General features: G+C 28.0%; 1 protein-coding gene across 1 annotated transcript in view; it reads right to left on the minus strand.

Moving 5' to 3' along the window:
* The window catches only part of LOC123301779, a 38,870-nt gene extending 29,773 nt beyond the window's left edge, over window positions 1-9,097 (minus strand). The window contains exons 1-2 of the mRNA XM_044884678.1: window positions 8,980-9,097; window positions 8,809-8,880 (exon numbers count right to left, since the gene is read on the minus strand). Coding sequence (XP_044740613.1) covers window positions 8,809-8,880; window positions 8,980-9,077 — 170 coding nt within the window. The 5' untranslated portion in view covers window positions 9,078-9,097. The remainder of the gene's footprint in view (window positions 1-8,808; window positions 8,881-8,979) is intronic.
* Window positions 9,098-22,199: the final 13,102 nt, after the last annotated feature.

Genomic DNA, 22,199 nt, shown 5'->3' on the forward strand with positions numbered 1-22,199 from the left:
TACAACTTTAAACTTGCCTTGGCGCACGTACTATTCAAGGAAACGCATTTACCACAATCCAGAAAGTGTTTTTGGTTATTGCATAGTTTATAAGCAAATTGAAAGTGTTGTTAGCTGCCGGTCTAAAAGTACTCTGTTTGTATTTTAATTAATAATCATTAGAAAAGTTTTTATTTTTTTTTCTCTCCTATTTTACGCCTTGGCAATACCCAATACATATATTCAAGTCACTGCGTCCATTATTGGTTGGTTTTAATGGTAATACTCTTATTTATACGAACAGTTTGATTAATTGTAGGTGGTGGTGGTTTTGTTAATAACGTGCGATCAAGACTAAAAAAGAAATAAAAACGGATTCGTTTTTACGTTTCATTCTTGTTCCGGTCATTTGTACATCATGTATATATACCTAGTACGCATAGTTCGGGAGCTAGCGGAAAAATTGTTACACAATATACAACCTTCTTCGAAGATGGTTTTTTTTATCTATACCTATTTAACTCCCAGGAAGTTGTAGGTTGAGGGGTGGAAGTGACCATGAAATTTTGTATATGGAAAATCCATGAAAATAATTTTATAGACAAATACAGATCCACGTTTGCCTAAATGTCGTGTTACTTGGATTTGTTTTTAACTATTATTCTAATTATTACTCTCACAAGTAGTATGTTAGGACTGCTTCTTTATTAATCGAAAATCTGAAACTATATTTTATAGTTGTACGAAATAGAAATCGGCAAACCATTGAAGGTAGAAACTTAAATTTTTTAACAGATTTCTAACGCAGTATAGATTTCTAATACAGTATAAAAGATTTTCTTACAAAATCAAATATCTTGAAATGAATATTGGATATACAGTATTCCTGTCATGGACACGCCATAATCTTAAGGCATATCATATTTAGTTTAATTCATTTGTCTCAATTTTCCGATTATTCGTTCGCTATGCATCAAAATTTGTAAGAAATTTTATGATAACACATTTGAATTTTTTCATTTTAGTTCTTAGACTAAAATAATGGTAAATTCATTCATATGGTGAGGTGAGCGAATGAATTCACTCTCATTAGCAAAATAAATTCATTTTTGTTGATTGCGTGTCGAATAATTATTATGTAAACATTTTAATATATTACTTATGCTTTCATTTCTATTTTAAAAATAATCGGCTTTTCTCTTTCTTCTTATTTTTCAGAAATACGTTGTGGCTATGTTTTCAATCAATAGAGCTTTCGAATGAAAATGGAAAAGTTTGGATTCGTCTACTATATGTGCGATATGTTGGATGAATGACGAGTCAAGAAAATTTTATCGTAGCAATATTAAGTTTATGAAAGAGGGATTGTCTTTTTTTCGGAAAGATTCGCACTTGAGACAAGTTCTGTGCGATTATCTGATTAGTATTATGACTTATTTTTGTCTTATAAGTGTTCTGTAATTTTCATCTTTCTATGTCATGGAAAAGTACTTTAATTTTAGCAGACTCACAGGCAACAAAGCAATGTGGTGAATGAGAAAATTGTTTGAAAATCACTGGAAATATGTGGTTTTACAAACACACATGAATAAAATTTGTACATGCAAAATTATTGCTTATATAAATTTTTCATACAGAGTGAGGCGTAAGTAGAAATACAATTCCAAAAAGTATTCCTAATAGATCCCGATTCTCTCGAATAAACTATCAGAATATGGAAAAAGTTTTTGATCATAAATAACTAGCGATTTTCATATTTTTTTAAAATTTTTCTTAACTCGTCACCACTCGCGTATTATGTAAAATAATTGTATGTTTTTTTACGTAATTACTGCATGTTTTTGGTGGTGGTGCAGGGAAGATAAAAAATACAATAATAAACATTATTTCTGCAATTACAAAAAAATTGAGGTTTATGAAATGATCATCATGTGCCTAAATTTAAAAAACCTAACAGTTTTCGTAACTGGCAACCCATTTACGGTAAACTCTGTATTTTATTTAAATTTACATGAAGTTAATAAGATTTTCTCATGTATTTAAATACGTTTTTTTTTTCATTTTTTATTTATTTATTTAATTTTTTTTAATAATAATAATATTTCATTTATTGTTATTCGCTTAATCAAAAACTATAAAGCAGAAATTCTTTACAAGGTCATTGAAAATATCTATCTTTTCTTGTATAATAAAAAATAACATGTTATTTCGTAATAACTCTTTTGGCAAAAAAAAATAAGAATAAATTTATTTTATTTTAACGTATTCTTACTAAAGCTATTAATACTTTAATTTAATATACAAAAAAATTAGATTTATATCTTTTTCATTTGTTACTGTCAATTGAATTTATTTTTTATTTTTGGGTATATTTCAAAATACGATTATCTAATTTTGATTTTTTGATATGGGCCAATTTTAGAATGTGTCAAATATTTGCAAAATAATGAATTTAATTTACATCTACATAGAGTCAAGGTTTCCATGTCTCGCTTTTATGTAGCGGGGGGTACAGAATAATATGATATGGGTAATATGGATAACATTACCCATTAAAATGTAAAACTAGACTTGATACCATGGTAAAATTTGAATGTGTAAAATTTATTAAAAAAACAAGAAGTTATAAGCAATCAAAGATTTCATTCAAAGGTTGTCCATCCCCTTTTAGCTAAACAAAGTTTTATATGTAATCTCTATGGCGATACCCACGTTTGACGTCACTAGGGGGTATCTTCCTCTTTGTTTGATGAGGAATTTTAAACGTTCATATCTTGCATACTAGTAAAGATTTTTTTAAACCAAGATCACTTTTCTATTCGTGAGTAATAAGTAATTAACGAAGATTTTACTTGGGTAAGTTACCGAAAAATTCGATCGCTTTTCAGAATTTTTTGTCCATAGACAATTTTTTGGATATTTTATCCTTTTCACTGTAAAATTTGATTCAAAACTGTAATTATTTTACCTCGACTAGAATTTATGAAGATCTGTTACATTTGTAAATTATGCCACTACAAATACGCCGATCAGAACCTGTTTCGGAGGAAAATTTTCTTATTCAGTTCAATTCAAATGACGCTACTGACTCAGCAGGATTTAAATTATATATTAAATCAATTTAAAAAAAATACCTTCAAATTCTAAGAAGGTCATGATTTTTAGCGATGAATTAATTGATTAGCAATGATGTTTCTCTTGAATTAACATCATATAAAAAAACCCAAATATGTTTGATTTAAGGTCAAGAATTAACTTAATCATCTTGTGGTTAAAAAGGTAAGTTCAATTTTTAATTAGTAGGTACCTTAAAGTTCCGAAACCTTGTAAAAAATTACAAAAATTTATTTTTCGTAGAGCCGATTTTGAAAATTCAAAAAGTTTTTAATATTTAAGAACATATTAGTCATTCTGCAACGTCTCGGGGTCAACAAATATTGGCTTAGTTATTCATTGATACCCGGTTTGCGAAGAACGGAAACATTATACTCAAGCTTACGAATATAAAACCGAATATATTTTGTATTTTCGTTTTGCCACATTCGCTACGAGGGGTGGCAATGTTTTTGAGAATATATTTTAAGGACGTTCCCAAATAATAAAATAATCTCGATCTTAGTGCTCTAGTTTTTAAAGGTAAGCTTTATTATGTAAGAAGGCTAATTTTCTTAAGATTAATTCGGAAATTTCATTTCTATTAATTAAAAGCATGGCAAATATTTTCCGATAAAGAAAATTATAACAAATAGCCCTCGTTTTTCCATAAAATACACTTAAAGTGACAAAATGAATGGCGTTTGTGTGGTATTTCTTCTATAAGTGATTCTCTCTAAATCGTTAGGCATCAATATTTCAAATTCAAGATATTTTGTCAAACTTTTCCTAGCCCTAACAGAATACACCTTCAAAATTTAAAAAAACGTAGTTCTCAAATATCTTATACCAATTATTTAACCATCCTTATCTAATATTCAATCGATCATATCGTTTATTATCGATTAAAAACTGTCATAGCTTTATTGGGTCGTAACCTACTATATAATAATTATTTAAATCTATTTAAACGGCTTAAACACAATAAATACTCTAAAGAATATTTATATATTATTTTGTAATCATTAATCAATATCTAAACATGGCTTACAAATATTTCAACTTTCATATAATATTATAATTGTTAATATTATTAAATATTATAAAAATATTTATTTTTAAATTAATTAATTTATACTTTATATTATTATAAAAATAAATAATTAATAAGTATAGGTATGTGTATGATTACACAGTGGCGGATTTCAAGTAAATACATCCACGTTTTTATGGCAATGAATTTGAGTTTCGATAATTCGAACTCTCGATATAATAACAGAGGTGTTTCGATTACTGGATATGTTCGAGTTACCAGGATTGTTGTGAAAAAATTCATTATAAATAAAATAAAGCATTGCAAAAACAGAATTGGAATGTATGTATTTAAGTCAGACTGTACATATATAATTAAGTCAAATTAGATGTGTATACAAACGAACAATATCATTTTTAACCGACTTCAAACAAGAGGTTATCAATTCGACTGTATTTTTTTTTTATGTTTGTTACCTCAGAACTTTTGACTGAGTGAACCGATTTGCGATAATTCTTTAACTGTTTGAAAGCTGGTGCTTCCCGTGTCGTCTTATTTCATTTTGGTCCGGTTTTGACAACGCCATCCATGAAAAAACCATAAAAGTATTAAATTTGCAGCAATTATGCACGACAATTTCGGGTTAACGAAAAGTATTTCGATTATTGAGCTTTTCCGATTTAAATATGATACTAAGAAAAAGTGTTGTTTTTTGGGAATGTCCTAAAATAATTTTAATTAAACTGCCACTAATGCAGAAAAGACATAAATCTAAATTATTTTTCGGCCAATATGCTTATTGTTTTACAGTTTTTAAGAACTACAATTGAATTACGTTGTAAAAAGACCTACCTGTTAATTAAATTTTTAGGTATGTATAAGTATGGTATTACAATATAGTACCTGTATATATAACTATTATTATTAATAATCACTACATATTATAAAACAAAGTCGCTTTTTCTGTCCCTATGTCCCTATGTACGCTTAAATCTTTGAAACTACGCAACGGATTTTGATGCGGTTTTTTTAATAGATAGAGTGATTCAAGAGGAAGGTTTTTATGTATAATACATCCATATTATAGTAGAGTAAGGGGTTGAAATAGGGGTTGAAAGGGATATGCTTCAAAAACTAAAAAAGTTGTGCATCGATTAAGCTCAAATATTGACACGTTAAACAACCAGTTTCAAAGATCTATTGTTTTTATCTACATTTAACCTTCGGAGGGTAGAAAGGTGTAGCGAGAAAGTGGGAAGGAATTATCGAATATTTACAAATATACCTAAGTGGGATATCAAATAAAAGAGCATGACGTGTACATTACAAAACTGTTATCCCACGCAAGGAAATGTGGAGGGAGGGGTGCAAGTTTGGATGTTGCCCAGCAAAGCGGGTAGTTCACAGCTAGTTATTAATAATAATTAATAAATATGTATCTATAAGTATGTATGTATGTATAAGTGAAACGGTTTTTGGTATGTCTGACAGTTATATAACTTATTAAAATGGCATGGCATGTTGTTTTGTTGTTTTTGTATTAAAAACTTAACTATTTATTTATGTGATCGTTTTTTTATTTTATTTTGAAATAATTGAATTATTTTAGGATACTGTACCCTAGTTACTACGATAGATATCTGACTTTCTGATTTGCGCATCGGAAAAAGTGATATCTTCATTGGCATGACCGGAAAATATTGAAATGTTTTTGAGCCCATTGTGATACCATATGTGTTTTACCATCTTATCGCTGATAATTTCATTTATCAGCTCCTCAATTTCAGAAGCTGAGTGCACCTCCTTCATGCATATACCATGCACTACACCAGCCCATGACAACTATTAATTAAATGAATTTTGTGTGCGACGGCGGGAATCGAACCCGTTATCCTAAGCATACCGCGTGTTTCAAACATATGTCAACATATAATCCAAAATCGGGTAGTAATGTTTCATACAACCATATATTTTTGTTGTAATAATAATTTGTAGTATACTGATTGAGGTTGTTTATTTAATAAAACCAGTTTAAATTAAAAAACAAGTTTCTGTCATTAAATACGTGTATCTATTTAGTTTTTAAAAAAAAATATATATAAAACTAACTAAAATGTAGAGTAGTAACAACATACACAAATACACACGCTTGAATCGTTTGACTCGCTAAAAATGACAAAGTATCATTTCATTTCACATTTCAATTTTATATATAAATGTATTTTTTGCTAAATTTAAAAATGAGAATTTAGGTCAACCACTAACTACTAGCTTATTTCATTATTTAATAATTTATTTCAAAAAAAAAAAATATTCTATAATTTTATATTTATGTTTTAAAATCAAAATTCAACACACCTCGATTAGAATCAATATTCAATATTATAGAAAAATGTCCATCTGAATTCAATCAGATTTGGATTAATAATAAAGACAACACACACAACTTTCATTATAAAGACAACTTTTATGGTATTCCGCGGGACAGTACCATTTTTGTTAAATAATCAATATATAACTTGAAACTTTGTGAGTGCCTTCTGTTTTGACGAGTCTATCAAACTTTCTCTCCACGACTTTTCTCGAAAGTGCTGCGATTTCAAATGAACATGATCGGTCTGATAATTATCAAACAATTCAGCAATTCTTTAGTAAGGGATGTTCGAGGTGGTAGACAAGCACATCGGTTCAATATTTTTGTCGACCAAAATATTTTATTGCTTAATAATGGTATCAAGTGGTCATAGTGTCCGACTTTCCTGCTACGGTTTTTCCGATCGATGGCTTAAATTTTACGTTACAATGCTCATTTGAAAACGCACCACTTGTCGAAAATTATCGTATGGAAAGAAAGTTTGGTAGACTCGTTAAAAGGAAGCCACTCACGAAGTTTCAAGTATGTATTAATCAATTAACAAAAAAGACGTTGGTCCCGCTGATTTTCGATTTTTAACATTAAATAAATATAATATTGGACGATAGAGGCTTAATTTACTCGATTACGTGGGAAATTTCGATGTTTTTAGTCCTTTTGGGATCATATTTCGATGTGTTATACCGAAAGTTAGAAGATTAGTTATTGCTTTTTCTTTATTTCTCTAGTTTTACTTCAAATTCGAAAGAAAAATTAGTTCTGGTATAATAAAAAAAGCACATTGAAAAATTCTTTTGGGGGTTCATTAATTATTTTCAACAAAAAGTCTTGTTATAAGTTTTGGTCTTGCAAAAATTAGTTTTGACCTTTTCAATTTTTCAAAACTGAGACCAATATAGTATCACTTCGACAAGGCTAATAACACGATTTTATGTCTTAGTATTGGTCTTGTCGGATAATCTTAGTATCGGTTTTGAAAAATTTACAAGACCAAGACTGCAAGATCGATACGAATTTTGCTCATCACTATGCGACATAAATTTTACAACTGTGACGCCTTTGAGTCCTAATTTAAGCTACGTCCCTGTTTTTCACATATCAAATGGAAAATGTGTCTCTGGTAAATATTATAACTTAAAATGTTAAATGGTAGGTGGATTTTTTTTTAAATTAAATGATGTATATAAACAAACACCTTCAACCTTTTTAAAACATTTCATTTCTTCTCGATATCCATACTTTTCTTTCAGCACGTCAATATGAAATATATTTGACAAATTTATATAAAACTATTTAAATATTTGCTCTATGAGTCATTTTAAAAAAAAGTTTTTTATTTATTTTTATTACTCAATAATAGTAATAGCCTATTCTATATATATAGGCAATTTGTAATACATATTAGATAATAACATTGCCTATATATATTGACGTAAGAGATTATTATTGTTCACAAATGCAGAATTAAAAAAATAAATCTGTAGTAAAATCATGTTTAATTTTAGAATTAAGTGTTTGGAATTGATATGAGAAAATCCAACTATGATTTTTCATCTTCATGCTTCATTTTTTTTATCATTTATATAAATATCAATTTATTTTCTTAAAAACCCTATTTACTTTTTTCACTCAAATCGAAAATCAGTTTTTCACATTATTGCATCGTATATATAATAAAAATATAGAGCTTTTATTGACATACTCATACACATACGAACAAAAAAAAGTTGATTATTTGACAATTTTTCTGTGTTCTTCTATAAGAATGATTCTGCTTTAAAGTTGATTGAATCGAATAATTGAATTTTCAACCGAAAAGGTTTATTGAAGGTCATTTAATGTTATCATACTGGTTTGTGTCTTAACTAATAGTTCACAAGTAAAAAACTAGATGACAGTGTATATAGTAGACCATGATCCCATATTGAATTGCAATTTTTATGATTATTTTTTCTTTTTTGAGCTGATAAAAGTTTGGTAAAGAAATTTGAAGTTTTAACTGTGGTTCGAGTGTCGAATATATTGAAATAGAGTTTTTCGATGGTAATTTTTTGTCGGCCTATACAATCAGTGGGAAAAAATGGCTGGATATTTACAACTGTCGAAGGGGTCTTTTATTTCTGAATGAATTTCTTTTCATGGATAACAAAAAAAACAATCGTCAAAAACCTCGAAAATGAAAACATTCTATTTCCTTTCTAAATGAATCCTGTAGAACGCAGGAAAAAGAATCATGGAAATTTCACTTTGAAATTCGCTCACGGTCCTTAATAACAAATTTAGAGTCCCTCTAGTTAGTGTAGATAACATCGCCGTATAACACTCTTACCTTTGATAATCGTATGATTTTCTTAATAGTTGAACAAATTCATCAATGGATGGTACTTTTTCACCATTTTCACTGGAAATACATAAATGAAAAGTTAATAACATTTTCGATAAAGAAAATCTCACTATGTGTGTTGAGTATTTATTTCATAGATGTCGTTACGATACATACCTTATAGGTATTGCTTTTGTGTTTATAATAGCCAAAAATAATACGAAAATTGTTCCAAAAAAGCTGGCCGTAATAAAATTATGATTGTTGATTTGCATTTTTGTATTTGTTGTATTCTTAGTTTTGTACGTCTGAAAAAAAAATACAGTAATATGTTAATACAAGTTTGCGAAAAAGTCGAATGAATCGGGAATAAGTTTTTTAAACTTTTTATTATTATGATTTTAAAAATAACTAATAAATGTGATTATTAAAACTTTATTTAAAGGTTTTTTGTTTTTCCAAATTAATTTAGATCCAAAAGCTATGAAAATTCAGTCCTTTTGACTATTAAACAAATATTTGCCAAGAAATTGTCGTAAATCGATCCGATGAATCGCTCTTGGTATGAGATTTTTGATGATATCTTCGGAATTATGCATCCAATGATTAAATTATTCCGATTTTTGAAATTTTTGGGTCAAAATTACCTAATATAATGAGTTTTATCGAAATTGAAGACAATAAATCTTTTTCGATTTTTTGGGGTTTTTCTTAAGGGGTACCCCTTCAAAAAAATCGAAAAATCACAAACAAAGTTTTTGTTTCAGAATTTGATGAAAATCATTATTTAGGGTAATTTTGACCCAAAAAATTCGAAAATCGCTCTCACTTGACGATTGGACGAATATTTTCTATGAAAACCATCGAAATTCTGATATTTTTGAACTATTTTGAGCGATACCTGGATAATTACTCATCTAATCATCAAATAAACGGTATTTTTGTAATTTTTGGGTCAAAATTACCTTATATTATGAGTTTTATTGAAATTGGAGGCAACAAATTTTATTCAATTATTTGGGATTTTCTTAAGGGGTACCCCTTCAAAAAAATCGAAAAATTACAAACAAATTTTTTGCTTCAGAATTTGATGAAAATCATTATTTAGAGTAATTTTGACCCAAAAAATTCAAAAATCGCTCTCACTTGACGATTGGACGAATATTTTCTATGATAACGGTCGAAATTCGTGATTTTTTTATAACGACTGCTTGAGCCGGAGTTCTGCCTCGAACAAGCAACATGATTTAAAGGTTCAAAGAAATAAAGAACTTAATAGTAAAGAACTACAAAAAATGTATTTATTGATAGATTTTTATTAAGAGTGTCGCTAACTTTTTGAACTGACTATGGACCCAAAATTTCTAGATTCGCCTCTGGCCACCTGTAGAAGAATGCAATGAGTTAACTTGTACGTAAGTGAAATGAATAATATTAACAATAGTAGTCTTTAGATTGACTTTTCAATAACAATGAGACCATTATTGTTATAAAACTTATATACGTATGATGTTACACTATCTCAAACAATGAATGCTTGCTTACTGCCCTTATTGTATTGTTGTATGGCACATACCATATTTCCGTAATAATATGTTATTATTTTCATTTCAAACACATATCAATGAACTTAATATGTCATACATCATCATATAGTTTTATGATGTAATAATATATCATAACTCATATATAAGAAATATTATGCATCGATGATTTTGAGCAAAAATTTACATAAATAAGTGTTTCAATTTAATATGAAAAATATATATTGTTAAAATTCAATTTTTCATTTTTTTTATCACAAGAAAACAGAGAATGTCTTAAGGAAATTCCCCAAAAATCACGTTTTCTTAGGATCATTTCCAAATCATGTATATGCATTCTAATTAAGGTCCGGTGTTAAATTTTTAGATTTGAGCTGTTCAAGTTTGCGTTTTTAAGATTAAATCCTATATTAAAGTTTTTTTTAAATGTATGCTTTATTATGTAACAAGGCTAATTTTCTTAAGACTAACTTAGAAAACTAATATTTATTAGTTAAAAGTATTGCAAATATTTTCCAGTGAAGAAAATTATAATAAACGGTACTCGTTTTTCCATAAAATACATTTAAAGTGATGAAATGAATGCCATTTGTGTGTTATTTCTTCTAAAAGTGATTTTCTTTGAATCTTTAGACATCCTTATTTCAAATAATATGGCACATATCGAAAAATTTTACTCATAATTCGTGTAGTTTTTCAAAGTTCTAATAGAATCCAATCCTCAAAATATGAAACGCTATTCTCCATTATTTCATAAGGTCATTTTTTGGGTGTAACGTCCTTAAAAGCTGATAAAGAAATTTGTCTCTTTTTTTTCAAAGGCCACTTTTGGATTTTCTGTCAAATAGGATAAAATGATACCTCTCAAGATTTGATCGGGTGTCTAAGGAAAACGTGTAGTTTCTCCCGATTACCGATGTCAAGATAAATCCTCTAAAGTTCAAGTAATTTCTGAACATTTTTTATTTAAAATTATGTGAAGGAAAACAGAAAAATAATATTATGATTTAATTCTGTTCATTATACAATTTGTATATCATACCTGTACTAAAATTGCCTATAAGTAAAAAGAAAGTAAACTACTATTGATATTTTCATTATTTCTCAATCCTGTTTTAACTAAGCCTGTATAGCCTCAGTTAACTTTATTTAGGACCTTATTGACTCATCGACCAATTGTCATTAGAATTAGCCAGCAATAACGATCAACAAGTGCACACGTGTACTTGAATACAAAAAGGTACATATCGCTTATATTGACTATCGGTGACTGTAATTTTCGATCCCTTCAATGTTGTAATAACCAATTTTTTACTGTGCCTAATCTAAATAAATGAACAGAATGGAGTAAATAGGTATCGAACACTTAAACAAACAAAGAGACCTTTTTGAGAGACATAGCTTTTCTATTCTAAACTAATTATAATGGAAATCGAAATCCAGAAAATTTAACACGTATATTATTATTTATTTTATATCTCTATAACTATTCGTATTATATTATTGTTATTATGATTATATGTATTGTATAATACAAAATACATGATAGATAAAACCAAATGAATGATTTCTCAAACCACAGAGATTCATTCGGAGTCAGTCATTCATTCATAGTTCATTCTATCATTCTAGCTGGATAAATGCTATGTGGTGTCATTAAATTATTTGCGGGGTAAAATTTAATATACATGTTCGAAGTTAACGATCAAATGTCTGATAAACTAATTAGAACCTAAATAAGTTTAAACTCGTAACAACCTGGTGATTCTTATTTTTTTTTAAATCTTACGCAAGATCAATGAAATCCATGGTAATAGCACAATTACCTACCCTCAGAAAGTGGACTTTAAACTTCAACCAAATCGTTTCTATTTCCTGTCCATTTTAGCATTGAAAATCTCTTGTAGAAATGTTATCTCATGTTATACGCTAAGAAAATCCATAGCATAGCGTTTACTACAATGCTGGTATGGTATAGAGATATATTATATAGTATGTATGTTAGCATAAGTAATATTACTGTATTGAAGAGGGTTATCCACCAGAAGTATTGTGGGTATTGCCAACCAGATTGAACCTGACGGCTATACTGCATTGACTCGCACGCCATAACTACTGCTAATGTTACTATTCCTTCAATATATTACCCAGTATCACACCGATACTGGCATACTTTTATTTCGGAGAAATATTTCGAAAAATATTCATCAAATGAGCTAGATTCTTATATCGTTTGGATCCTAAATAATCCATTGATACCCAAATCTGCTAAATTTTACGGTTAAACAATACGTTCTTGTTGTTAGAACTTAAAATTCTTAAGGGTATGAGCATGGTAGTGGGGGCACAAATTTAAAAATAGATGTTTTCAATTTTGATGATAAATTTATATTATTACTTGACGATATAAGACGAAAAGTAAGAATACAATTTTTCGATATCTGGCTTAATTTTCAAAATATCGAAAATTGATAATTTTGTTTAATTATTTAGCTTTCGATATTTCGAAAACCAAGACACATATCGAAAAATTTTATTCTTATTTTTCGTCTACATTCATGAAGTTATAACAAAATTCATCATCAAAGTTGAAAATAAGATAAAAATAATTTCAACCCTTAATCTACCCTGCTCTTACATCTCTTATATGGACGGTGACACTTAGTTTTTTTCTTTTCTAATTCATTGCTAATATGTTTACTTTCTATTAAAAAGTTTTTTTTAAATTTGTTTTCATTCATTCCAAATGAAAATTATCAAAAACTTCCAAAATATGTAGTTTTTTTTGAGATTCCTCCATAAGAGCCAATGTATTTTATATCGATTTTTAATGACTTTTTTCTTAAAAATTTGCACGGTTACCTAAGCTGAAATTTTAACCACATATTCTTTGAGTAAAAGACTACTTACAAACAAATTTTGAGCCTTTAAATCAAACATTGTTGTCATGCTCATACATCCTTAATTCCTGTTGTCCAGTGCTTTAGCAACGAATGTAGCATACAATTTTTAACAGAGTTCAACTATAGTTAAATAATATTATTGATGATAGGTAGTAGTACCTATATAGGTAATAGTTATAAATATTTATACTATAATTTCAATATATTGAAAGTATTTGCATATGAATGAGAGCACAGAGAAATATCTATCACCAACATCATCAATGATCAACAACACCCACTTTCACATACCTACACATCAACCTGTAACCTATATATAAAGGTATTTTAACACTTCATTATACATTGATGAGTTTGAAAGTATTTATTCATATACAAAACATAATAATATCAATAGTATAGGTACTTATTAATATCAATAGTTTTAATATTATTGGGTATTGATATTATTGGGTATTATTTAATACCCACAATTATTTCAATGGGCATTATATCGGAATTTTTATTACCTAGAAATACCTAGATGTCTTTTTGTTTCTATTCTATTACCGGTCATTTCGAGAAAGTTTAAGGTATTTGATATCAGAGCTGACAATGACGCTAAAAAGTTGATTTCAAGATGAATGGATTTTGTGTTCTTTTTTCATGGACTTTTGCTGAAATCAGGTTTTGAAAAAAAAAACCGTTGGCACTATCCAAAAGTACATAAAAATCCGATGATTTGCCTGAACTGAACGAGATATCGTTTTTCTCAATATTGAATTTATGTATCGGACTAAAATTTATCACACTTTTTTATGATCATAAGTTACACGTTTTCCCGAATTCCTTCAACTCAATTCCTTCATTTTTCGAAAAGTTATCCGAGTACGTTATGCGGTTACTGCGGTTTTCTTGAGATTTTTGTTCAGGATTTGATAGCAGGAAAGGTCGATGCAATATCGATCAATAGGAGCACAGATATTCAAGAAAACGTCTCCAAAGAAAATAATGTCCTAAAACAGCGTGCAGAAGGTCGTGCAATAACTCCCTGTCTCTGTTTTTCACAACGATAGAAACCTTTTTTTTTAAATTAGCCGCAAAATTCTACGAATTGACTATCAAAATCGGGTAGATTTACCCCACTATTAAATACAAACATCAAAGAAAATTTGGATATGATATGAAACACCTTTCTTGAATTCATCGATATTATCTTTTATGTATTTGTTATGAATATTTTGACTACATTTGGACATCAATTTTGTTAGAAATGTGGCTGTGCAAAAGGTCTAATTCCAATGCCTACATCAAAGAAATATCGGACAAATGAATAGAAAATATAGTTTTTCTTAAAATCTATATTAATTAGTTAGTCGAATTAATTCTACGTTTATTTCTTCAATTTTCTGTTGAGCATAATTGGTCCCTTTAAGATTATTTTGTACCCAAATTTAATTCAATGAGAAACATGAAAATTGATACGAAAAGTGCTCATATTTTCTATGAAAAACTTGAAATAAAATATCAAATATAAAAAAATTATGTGTATTTTTAGAATAATTACATTTCTAATATTTATATTCTTTTTGTTTATGTATCGCTTACAAAATGAATGTAAGCGAAAATTTTGGCATTCCTTATTCTAAAATAAAATTACATACCTATATAATATAATTCATAATAATATATAACTTCAAAAGCATAGGTATATGTAAATATTTATATGTTATAAATACTATACATGAAATGTCGTATTTTATATACAAGATGTTACAGAACTATCGTATAAAATTCAACAGAATGATAAAAATGATAAAATTTTAAGCTAAATGTTCTTTTACAGTTTTTTGTATCCGATGTACCATTTACGAGATAGGACTTCGGTAATTATCTTTTTAATTTTGAGAATATATCGTTTTGCTGTGGATTTTCTGATAATAATTAGTAGATGAGTACATGAAAATAGTCTAAAAACACATTTGAAATTTATATAGCTTTCATTCCTGTTCTTAATATTTGCTCCAGTAAGGTGTGTCGATATTTCAAGTCAATCTATTGTCTATTTTTCGAGTTTTGCGATCATAAACGTACGGAAGCTAAATTTTAACAAATAAGATACACAATGAGTATAAAAAAACTATTATGAACAATAAATAGGCAACAGCACACAATGTTCTCAAACGATCTACCATCCAAGTACTAGCTGTACCCGAAAAACTTTCGTTAGCTTCAGATTTAGACGTAGCCTAACATCATATATTTTATTTTAAATTGCCTTGGTGCTGAAATTTTCTCCAAATTACAGGAAAGAAAGACTATTTCGTTAATATTGGATTTTATTTTGTGGTAATTTTTGGACACGCTGTATAGTACCTACTCTGACAAGAATATTTAATATTACCTTTTAAAACTGTAAGTAGAGAGAAATTGTTGTAAATAATTTTCATAAAATGGAATGTTTTTCACACACATCAAACAACAATATGTCACCGTTAGTGGCACACTATACGGTATCACAAAGGTAACATTCTCTAAATGTAGATAATCTAAAACGTATATTTTTTAGAGATTCTATAAAATTGAAAATATAGGTAACATTTTTTTCAAACTAAGTATAGGAAACATTTTTTTTTTTTTTGGTAAATTGAATTGGCTCGACACGTCTTATGTTTTTATTGAGTTCTCGATGTGATGGTTTTGGAGAAAGTTAAAATAAAGAAAAAGGAAAACTTTATTTTAAAACATATAATTGAGTAAATTGTTTTGAAAATATGATGAAAATTATATATTTTCGGAACGAAAATCTTCGTAGCGAAATGAATCATTCGTTTTAATTTATGTGAATACAAAATTGAAAGCGCAATTTTATTTATCAATTAATCATACTTTTATACGTCTTTTGTGAAAAATTCATATCGATTCTCTGTACGGTTTAAGAGAAATTTACTATCAAAGTCAGTGTTTTTACCAAAATAAAGTTTTTTATTTTTACGCACAGTTCTGAATTTTGGTATGATTTTACAGCTTAAAACTTGAGGAATATTGATAAAAGTTTTTTTACGTAAATAGTAAAACATTTTTAAAAGCACTTATTGACCAAAAAACTAACATTTATTACGACTTCTTAATGTACCACCGGAATGTTTTTAATAATTAATTTATCGTCGAAAATCGACATGAAATTTATACAGAAGGCGTATCAAATACTCATGAATTGACACACAAGTTTTTTGCTTTTAGTTTTTAGGTACAACTTTCGTTTTGGTATCGAAACAATTTAATGAATAACATATGGGCTAGTAATTTAACTAATCTAAATTAAAAACCGATGAGAATTTCTGAGTCAACGATGTAAATTTATTATTTTGAATAAAAACCCAACTATATCATTAGAAAAATACAAATTCCTTTGTTATTCGAATTTTTCTGGTAAAACGTGCTTCTAATATTAATATAATTCGACAACGATGAAATGCACAGATAAAATTATTCATGATTACTTAAAAAGAAAGCATTTCAGTGAATAAATAAACTATAGTGAATAGTTGTATCGTTACACGTATTTCTAAACAAATCTATGAATATTCTTTTCAAAGATAATTTATTCTAGTTTTTTTATTCTACTAATAATAAAGGAATGAAATAGATTTCAAAGAAAAATCTAATTAAACTTATCATAAAGTTTTATTGAGTTTTTATAAGAACATCGAACGACCTCAATGCTTATTAGTTTATCAAAATTGGGACAAAAAATAATCCGTTATAACTCTTGATAATTTTCTTATCTTGAAGACATTGCTTTTGAGAACCTTTTAAAATCGTAAAATCATGGAAATCATTGTGTTTTAGATAGTTAAACATTTCTGGTTTATTAGGAATGTTATTGTATTTTTTCTCAAAGGCAGATTCGAATTTTTTTAATACAAATTAAACTAATAACACGAAATTTTTTATCCTTAATCTAATAATCTACCATAATCTTGTTTTATTCTCAATGTCAACACTTCACAATCAAATTCACTGTTTTTGTCGTTCCTTAAAATGTAATTAAAGAAAAACATACTTCAATCGATTGAATTTTCATGAAAAACATTAAGAAATTGTGTATACTTTATTATTATTTATACTACAAGTGAAAAGAAAAGGAAGGTATTCATGAAAATTCAATTTTTTTTTTGGAACATAACAGTTATACAGTGTGTTTCGAGAAAAATGCATCCGGAAATGATCTTCTTCTATGGACTTATTAAATTTTTATTCGATTTTCTATAATTGTATTTAAGCAATTATGGTTTATAATTCATTTTGTAGTTAATTAATCTAAAAATAACTTACCCAAAAGTGGCAGAGTTTGATGGGAGACATCATGTTCTGACATCAGATTGGTTCAAGCTGTCTGGGTTGCTTTAATAGTCAGTTTTATTTCCTAACAGTTAATAGATGGAATAACACTTTAAATTAGAAAGTTGATCCTCATTAAAAAATTAACATTTTTTATTCAAATCATTTTTTCGAAAATCGCAAGCTTTCGGAGAAAATGCAATTTTAAAGCATGCCGTTATTGCATTTAACTGAAAGAAAATACGCTAGCTTAAGAAAAACCCGGAAAACTAGGTCCAATCAGATGTCAGAGCATGATGTCCTCCGTCAAACTCTGCAACTTTTGTTTAAGATATTTTTTGATTGGTCATTTACAAAACGAGCTATTAGCCATAATAGATTAAAAGAGTTCACACTGTATAAGTATTTGTAGCTTTTTTTTTGTGAAAACGGTATATCTGTAAACTTTATAGCATTGATAAAAAGTAAAAAGATTTGTTAAAGGTAGAAAGTATGTGTTACGAAAAATATTTTGTTTTCCCATTGAATCTTCAAAGTGAAAACTGAGGTTTCTTTTTATATTGAAAAACTTGTTTTTATTTTACCACATTATATTGTCCATAACTCCGTTTTAAGTGTCCCTTTTGTGAATACGTGAGTTATACATTTTAATAAATACCTTATATAAATAATAATTTAGACAACTAACTTAACAGTCTTGTAATGACTAATGCCTATACGATAACTAAAATCAACATAAAATCACGTTCAATCAATTTATGTAAGATGTAGAAATAGGATTATTAAAGAAAATTATGCTAAAATTATTGTGTTAACACAAATATTCTAATATTTATTTAAAACTAAATAGTTAAATTTAGTTTGTTCTTGTAATTTAAGCAGGTTAATTAACTAATTTGTTATTCTGAATCAGATTGTATTGTACTTTCTATGTAAAGCCTATTTTATATATACAGTTGATAAAGTTTTGATAAAGTGGTAACGAATTTCTAAATGAATCAAATCACATTTTCGGAATTAATTTATAAAAAAAAGAATCCAGAAAATAAAATATGAATAATTTGTCTGTCTGACTTTTTAATGAAAATTTATTAGTCTAGTGGTGAATATTTTTCTCGTCATAAATTATTTTTAAACTTCCCTTGTCAGTTGGAGACTCTTCTCGTCCGTCGGAGCTGACGCAAACACTTTTTTGTTGATGAATCGAAAATAATAGCTAAAATATTTTGCTTCATACCGAACAAAGGGACGTCTCTGAAATTACAATAGAAAATTAAACTAGATATTCATTAAATTTAGCTAGCTTAGAAAGAGAAGAGCAATTCTTTCAAAAACATCCGTTCTCTACCAATAAATTTTTAACTTGTGGCAAAAAATGTATGCTAGTTTTATACCTAAATCAATGTAATATACCAATTTATTTATCAAACAGAAAGCATAGGTTAATAATACGAAGTTGAAGTATCCATGTGATGGCAATCAAGAGCCTAGTCCTAGCCTAGTCGTGTTCGTGTTGATGTAATCACCGCCCGCGTTACATAAAATATTATATTATTAAATTATTAACACCAAGTTTGTTTGTTCAATTTACTCTTGAGTATGATAAATGTTTGTGGTCCTACAGTCGCTCGTCTGACTTATATATGTGATGAGTTACAAATAAGGTGCAGGATAAAGTGTTGTACCTTGATGCCAATGTTTCTTGGATCAACCGTCAATTTTTCTTGGGAAAAGTATTACTATCAATAAGACAGCAAACTATATGAAAACAACAGGCTGTCTTTTAAATAACTTTTATCGATAAAAATGGTTCAAGCGAAAAATGTTGGATGTGTAAGCGCAAATTTTACGCAGACGTTAAACTTGACCTAGATTTTTAAGCTCAATGAAAAGCTCACTCTACTCCATAACTGGTAATCGTTTGCGAAATGATTTAGCAAGCGCATTGTATACATATTTATAGTGGGTAGGAATACTTGTGCAATTACAAGCGACTATTTCTATATTTATAATTCAAGGTACATTACTCTCCCTTACATATTTACACATACAACTACTTGTTACAGTTATAGCCTTCAAGGAGTAAATTTAACTCGACAATTCTAGTTATAGTCAGGAGAATAATGGATTGAAAAAACTATATTAAGTATGGAAAAACACTGCTATTTGAAAAGGTAAATGTGTGGTGAAAATGTCTTTTTATCATGGTTGGTTTTTTTGTGCCAAGTCTCAGAATATTCTAGAACTTATCAAATTTTCGAGTGAGGGGAGGTAAAAGCGAATATGGATCTGACTGTCTAAAGTGAATATTTTGAAATTATTGAAAATTTCTTGAAATTTAGAGAACAAAGTAATAAAAGTCTGGTAGATATTTTTGGTTGGCGAAATTTGATGTTAGATTATACGGAATTTGACATGTTTTTCTGAAAATCGTGGCATTTTTAACAACGAAATGGACTTCTTTGTATAAAAACGTTTACCATAATTTTCAATTCTCTTTAATTTGGATTACTAGAAGATATTTGTCAATATCTAGTATACGCTGTATGTATCATATTAAAAATCATGAATTATAATCGAGAGACCATGATGTAAATAAATATCGTATACATGATTAAAAGTAAACAAAAACAAAAAGTAATAATAAGTGAATAAACAAAGTAAAAATAAAAATTCAATGAGTTGCACCCTGTGTCTAGAACTCGAATGGCCTAATTGGTAGGGTGCTTGACATGAATCCAAGAATTCCGGGTTCTGGTTCGAGTGTATTTTTTCAATTCTCTTTAAATATCCATACCTAATTTTATGAAAAAAGGTATCTCCAAAATCTAGTCGTCTTTAAATCAACATCTTAGTGATATTTGCCAGATCTTATATCATATATCAAGAGATAAGATTTACGCAAATTTTGAAAAATAAAAGCCTAAATCTCTGGTCTATACACTTGTTACAGATTCATGGAGTAAATTTAACTCAACAACATCTCTAACATCCACATCACATGAGATAACCTCTCATAAGATTACGAATTAAGTTAACTTACTACGAATTACGTCATATTTATAATTTGTATAAATTGAAATTTTCTCTTCTATGTAGATACCATTATTATTACATTTCTGTAAAAACTTTTCATTTCATTTTATTTAAAATTAAAGTTGTATATGTTAAAATTGTATATTTATTATATTTGTGTTTATTATATTATTATTATACAAGAACAATCAAAAAGTTTTTCTTTTTTTGACTTTAACGGAAAATTTATGTTCTGTAGTAGGTACATACATGAAAAGAAAATGAGTTAATTTTAATTTTTTTGGGAAAAAATTTGTGTGTTTTTTTAGAGTCTTTCTTGGGTGTATTAAAAAATAAATTTTGATTAAACTAGATAAATTTTTTAATGCCTCCTACGGTGTTTAATTTATAGATTTGAGTTGTTTAAGTTTGCGTTTTAAACTTAAAAAATTCTGTTAATTGGAAAAACCCATATTGCTTAGTTAAAAGCATGACTAATCTTTTCCTATATAAAGAAAATTGTAGCCAACGGCACTCGTTTTCCATTCGTGTGTTATTTCTTCTATAAGTGATTTTTTCTAAATCTTTAGACATCAACTTTCCAAAAACTATGGTATATATTGAAAAATTTTACTTCGGATTTTCGTTCAACTCTATGAGAAATGCCCCTGGTTAAAAAGTGTTCTAGATTATTGTTTTCCAGATTTCGAGCAGTATTAATGAAATAACAACGTGATTTTTTGAATTTATCCAAGTGTCGCACAAATAAGTGACAAATAACACATTTTTCACCTAAAAATACACCCAAGCCAAAAGAGTAATAACGATAAGCTTAGATATATAACGATGATGTCTACTTTGTGGTCGAAATACGTATTTCTAGGTTAAAACTTGAAAGAAGATTATAAAAAACGAATTTTAACAAATACAAAGTCAATCCTTTGTTCAGTTTTGTTAATTCGTATACACAATAAATTCAAAGGTGATTTATTATCGGTAAAAAAAAAATTGGTTCACCTTCTTTAAAAATGGAGAAAAAAAGAGAATTTATTTTATATTAAACCTGCTGCATGTTTTTAAACATTTTAATCCGAGACAGGAAAGGCAACAAACAAGTATTTATATACTGATCTAATGCCCTACAAAAATACTTTATATACACAATCATTTTGTGAATAGAATCAAATTGTAAATGAAATAAAAATAAAAATAGTAGTTTACTTAAATTATTTATCGAATTAGTCGCGAAAATTTAGCATATAACCTCTAAAATTTCTATATAAGATGGATTGATCGACTTTTGGCATTACGCTTTGTGAACATTGCAGATTATCGGGAGATAATTTCCCTCGTTTGTTCTGTTTTTGGAAAAAAAAGTTCTGCTTTTGAAATCAGGATGTCCAGGTACCCAGGTACTTCGAGCTACCTCAACAACCCCCGACTAACCATTTCCAGTTCATTTGATACATTATTGATGAGATAATAATTTTTTTTTTCAATTGCCCAAACTTGGAAAATTATCTGCCGATAATCTGTAATGTTCACAAAGCATCCGCATCTCGATTCAACTTACTTAAGGTAGTACTATCGGTAATAGACTTTGCATTCAGAA

The sequence above is a fragment of the Chrysoperla carnea genome, chromosome 5 (assembly GCF_905475395.1).
Source record: "Chrysoperla carnea chromosome 5, inChrCarn1.1, whole genome shotgun sequence".
In the NCBI taxonomy this organism is placed as follows: Eukaryota; Metazoa; Arthropoda; class Insecta; order Neuroptera; family Chrysopidae; genus Chrysoperla; species Chrysoperla carnea.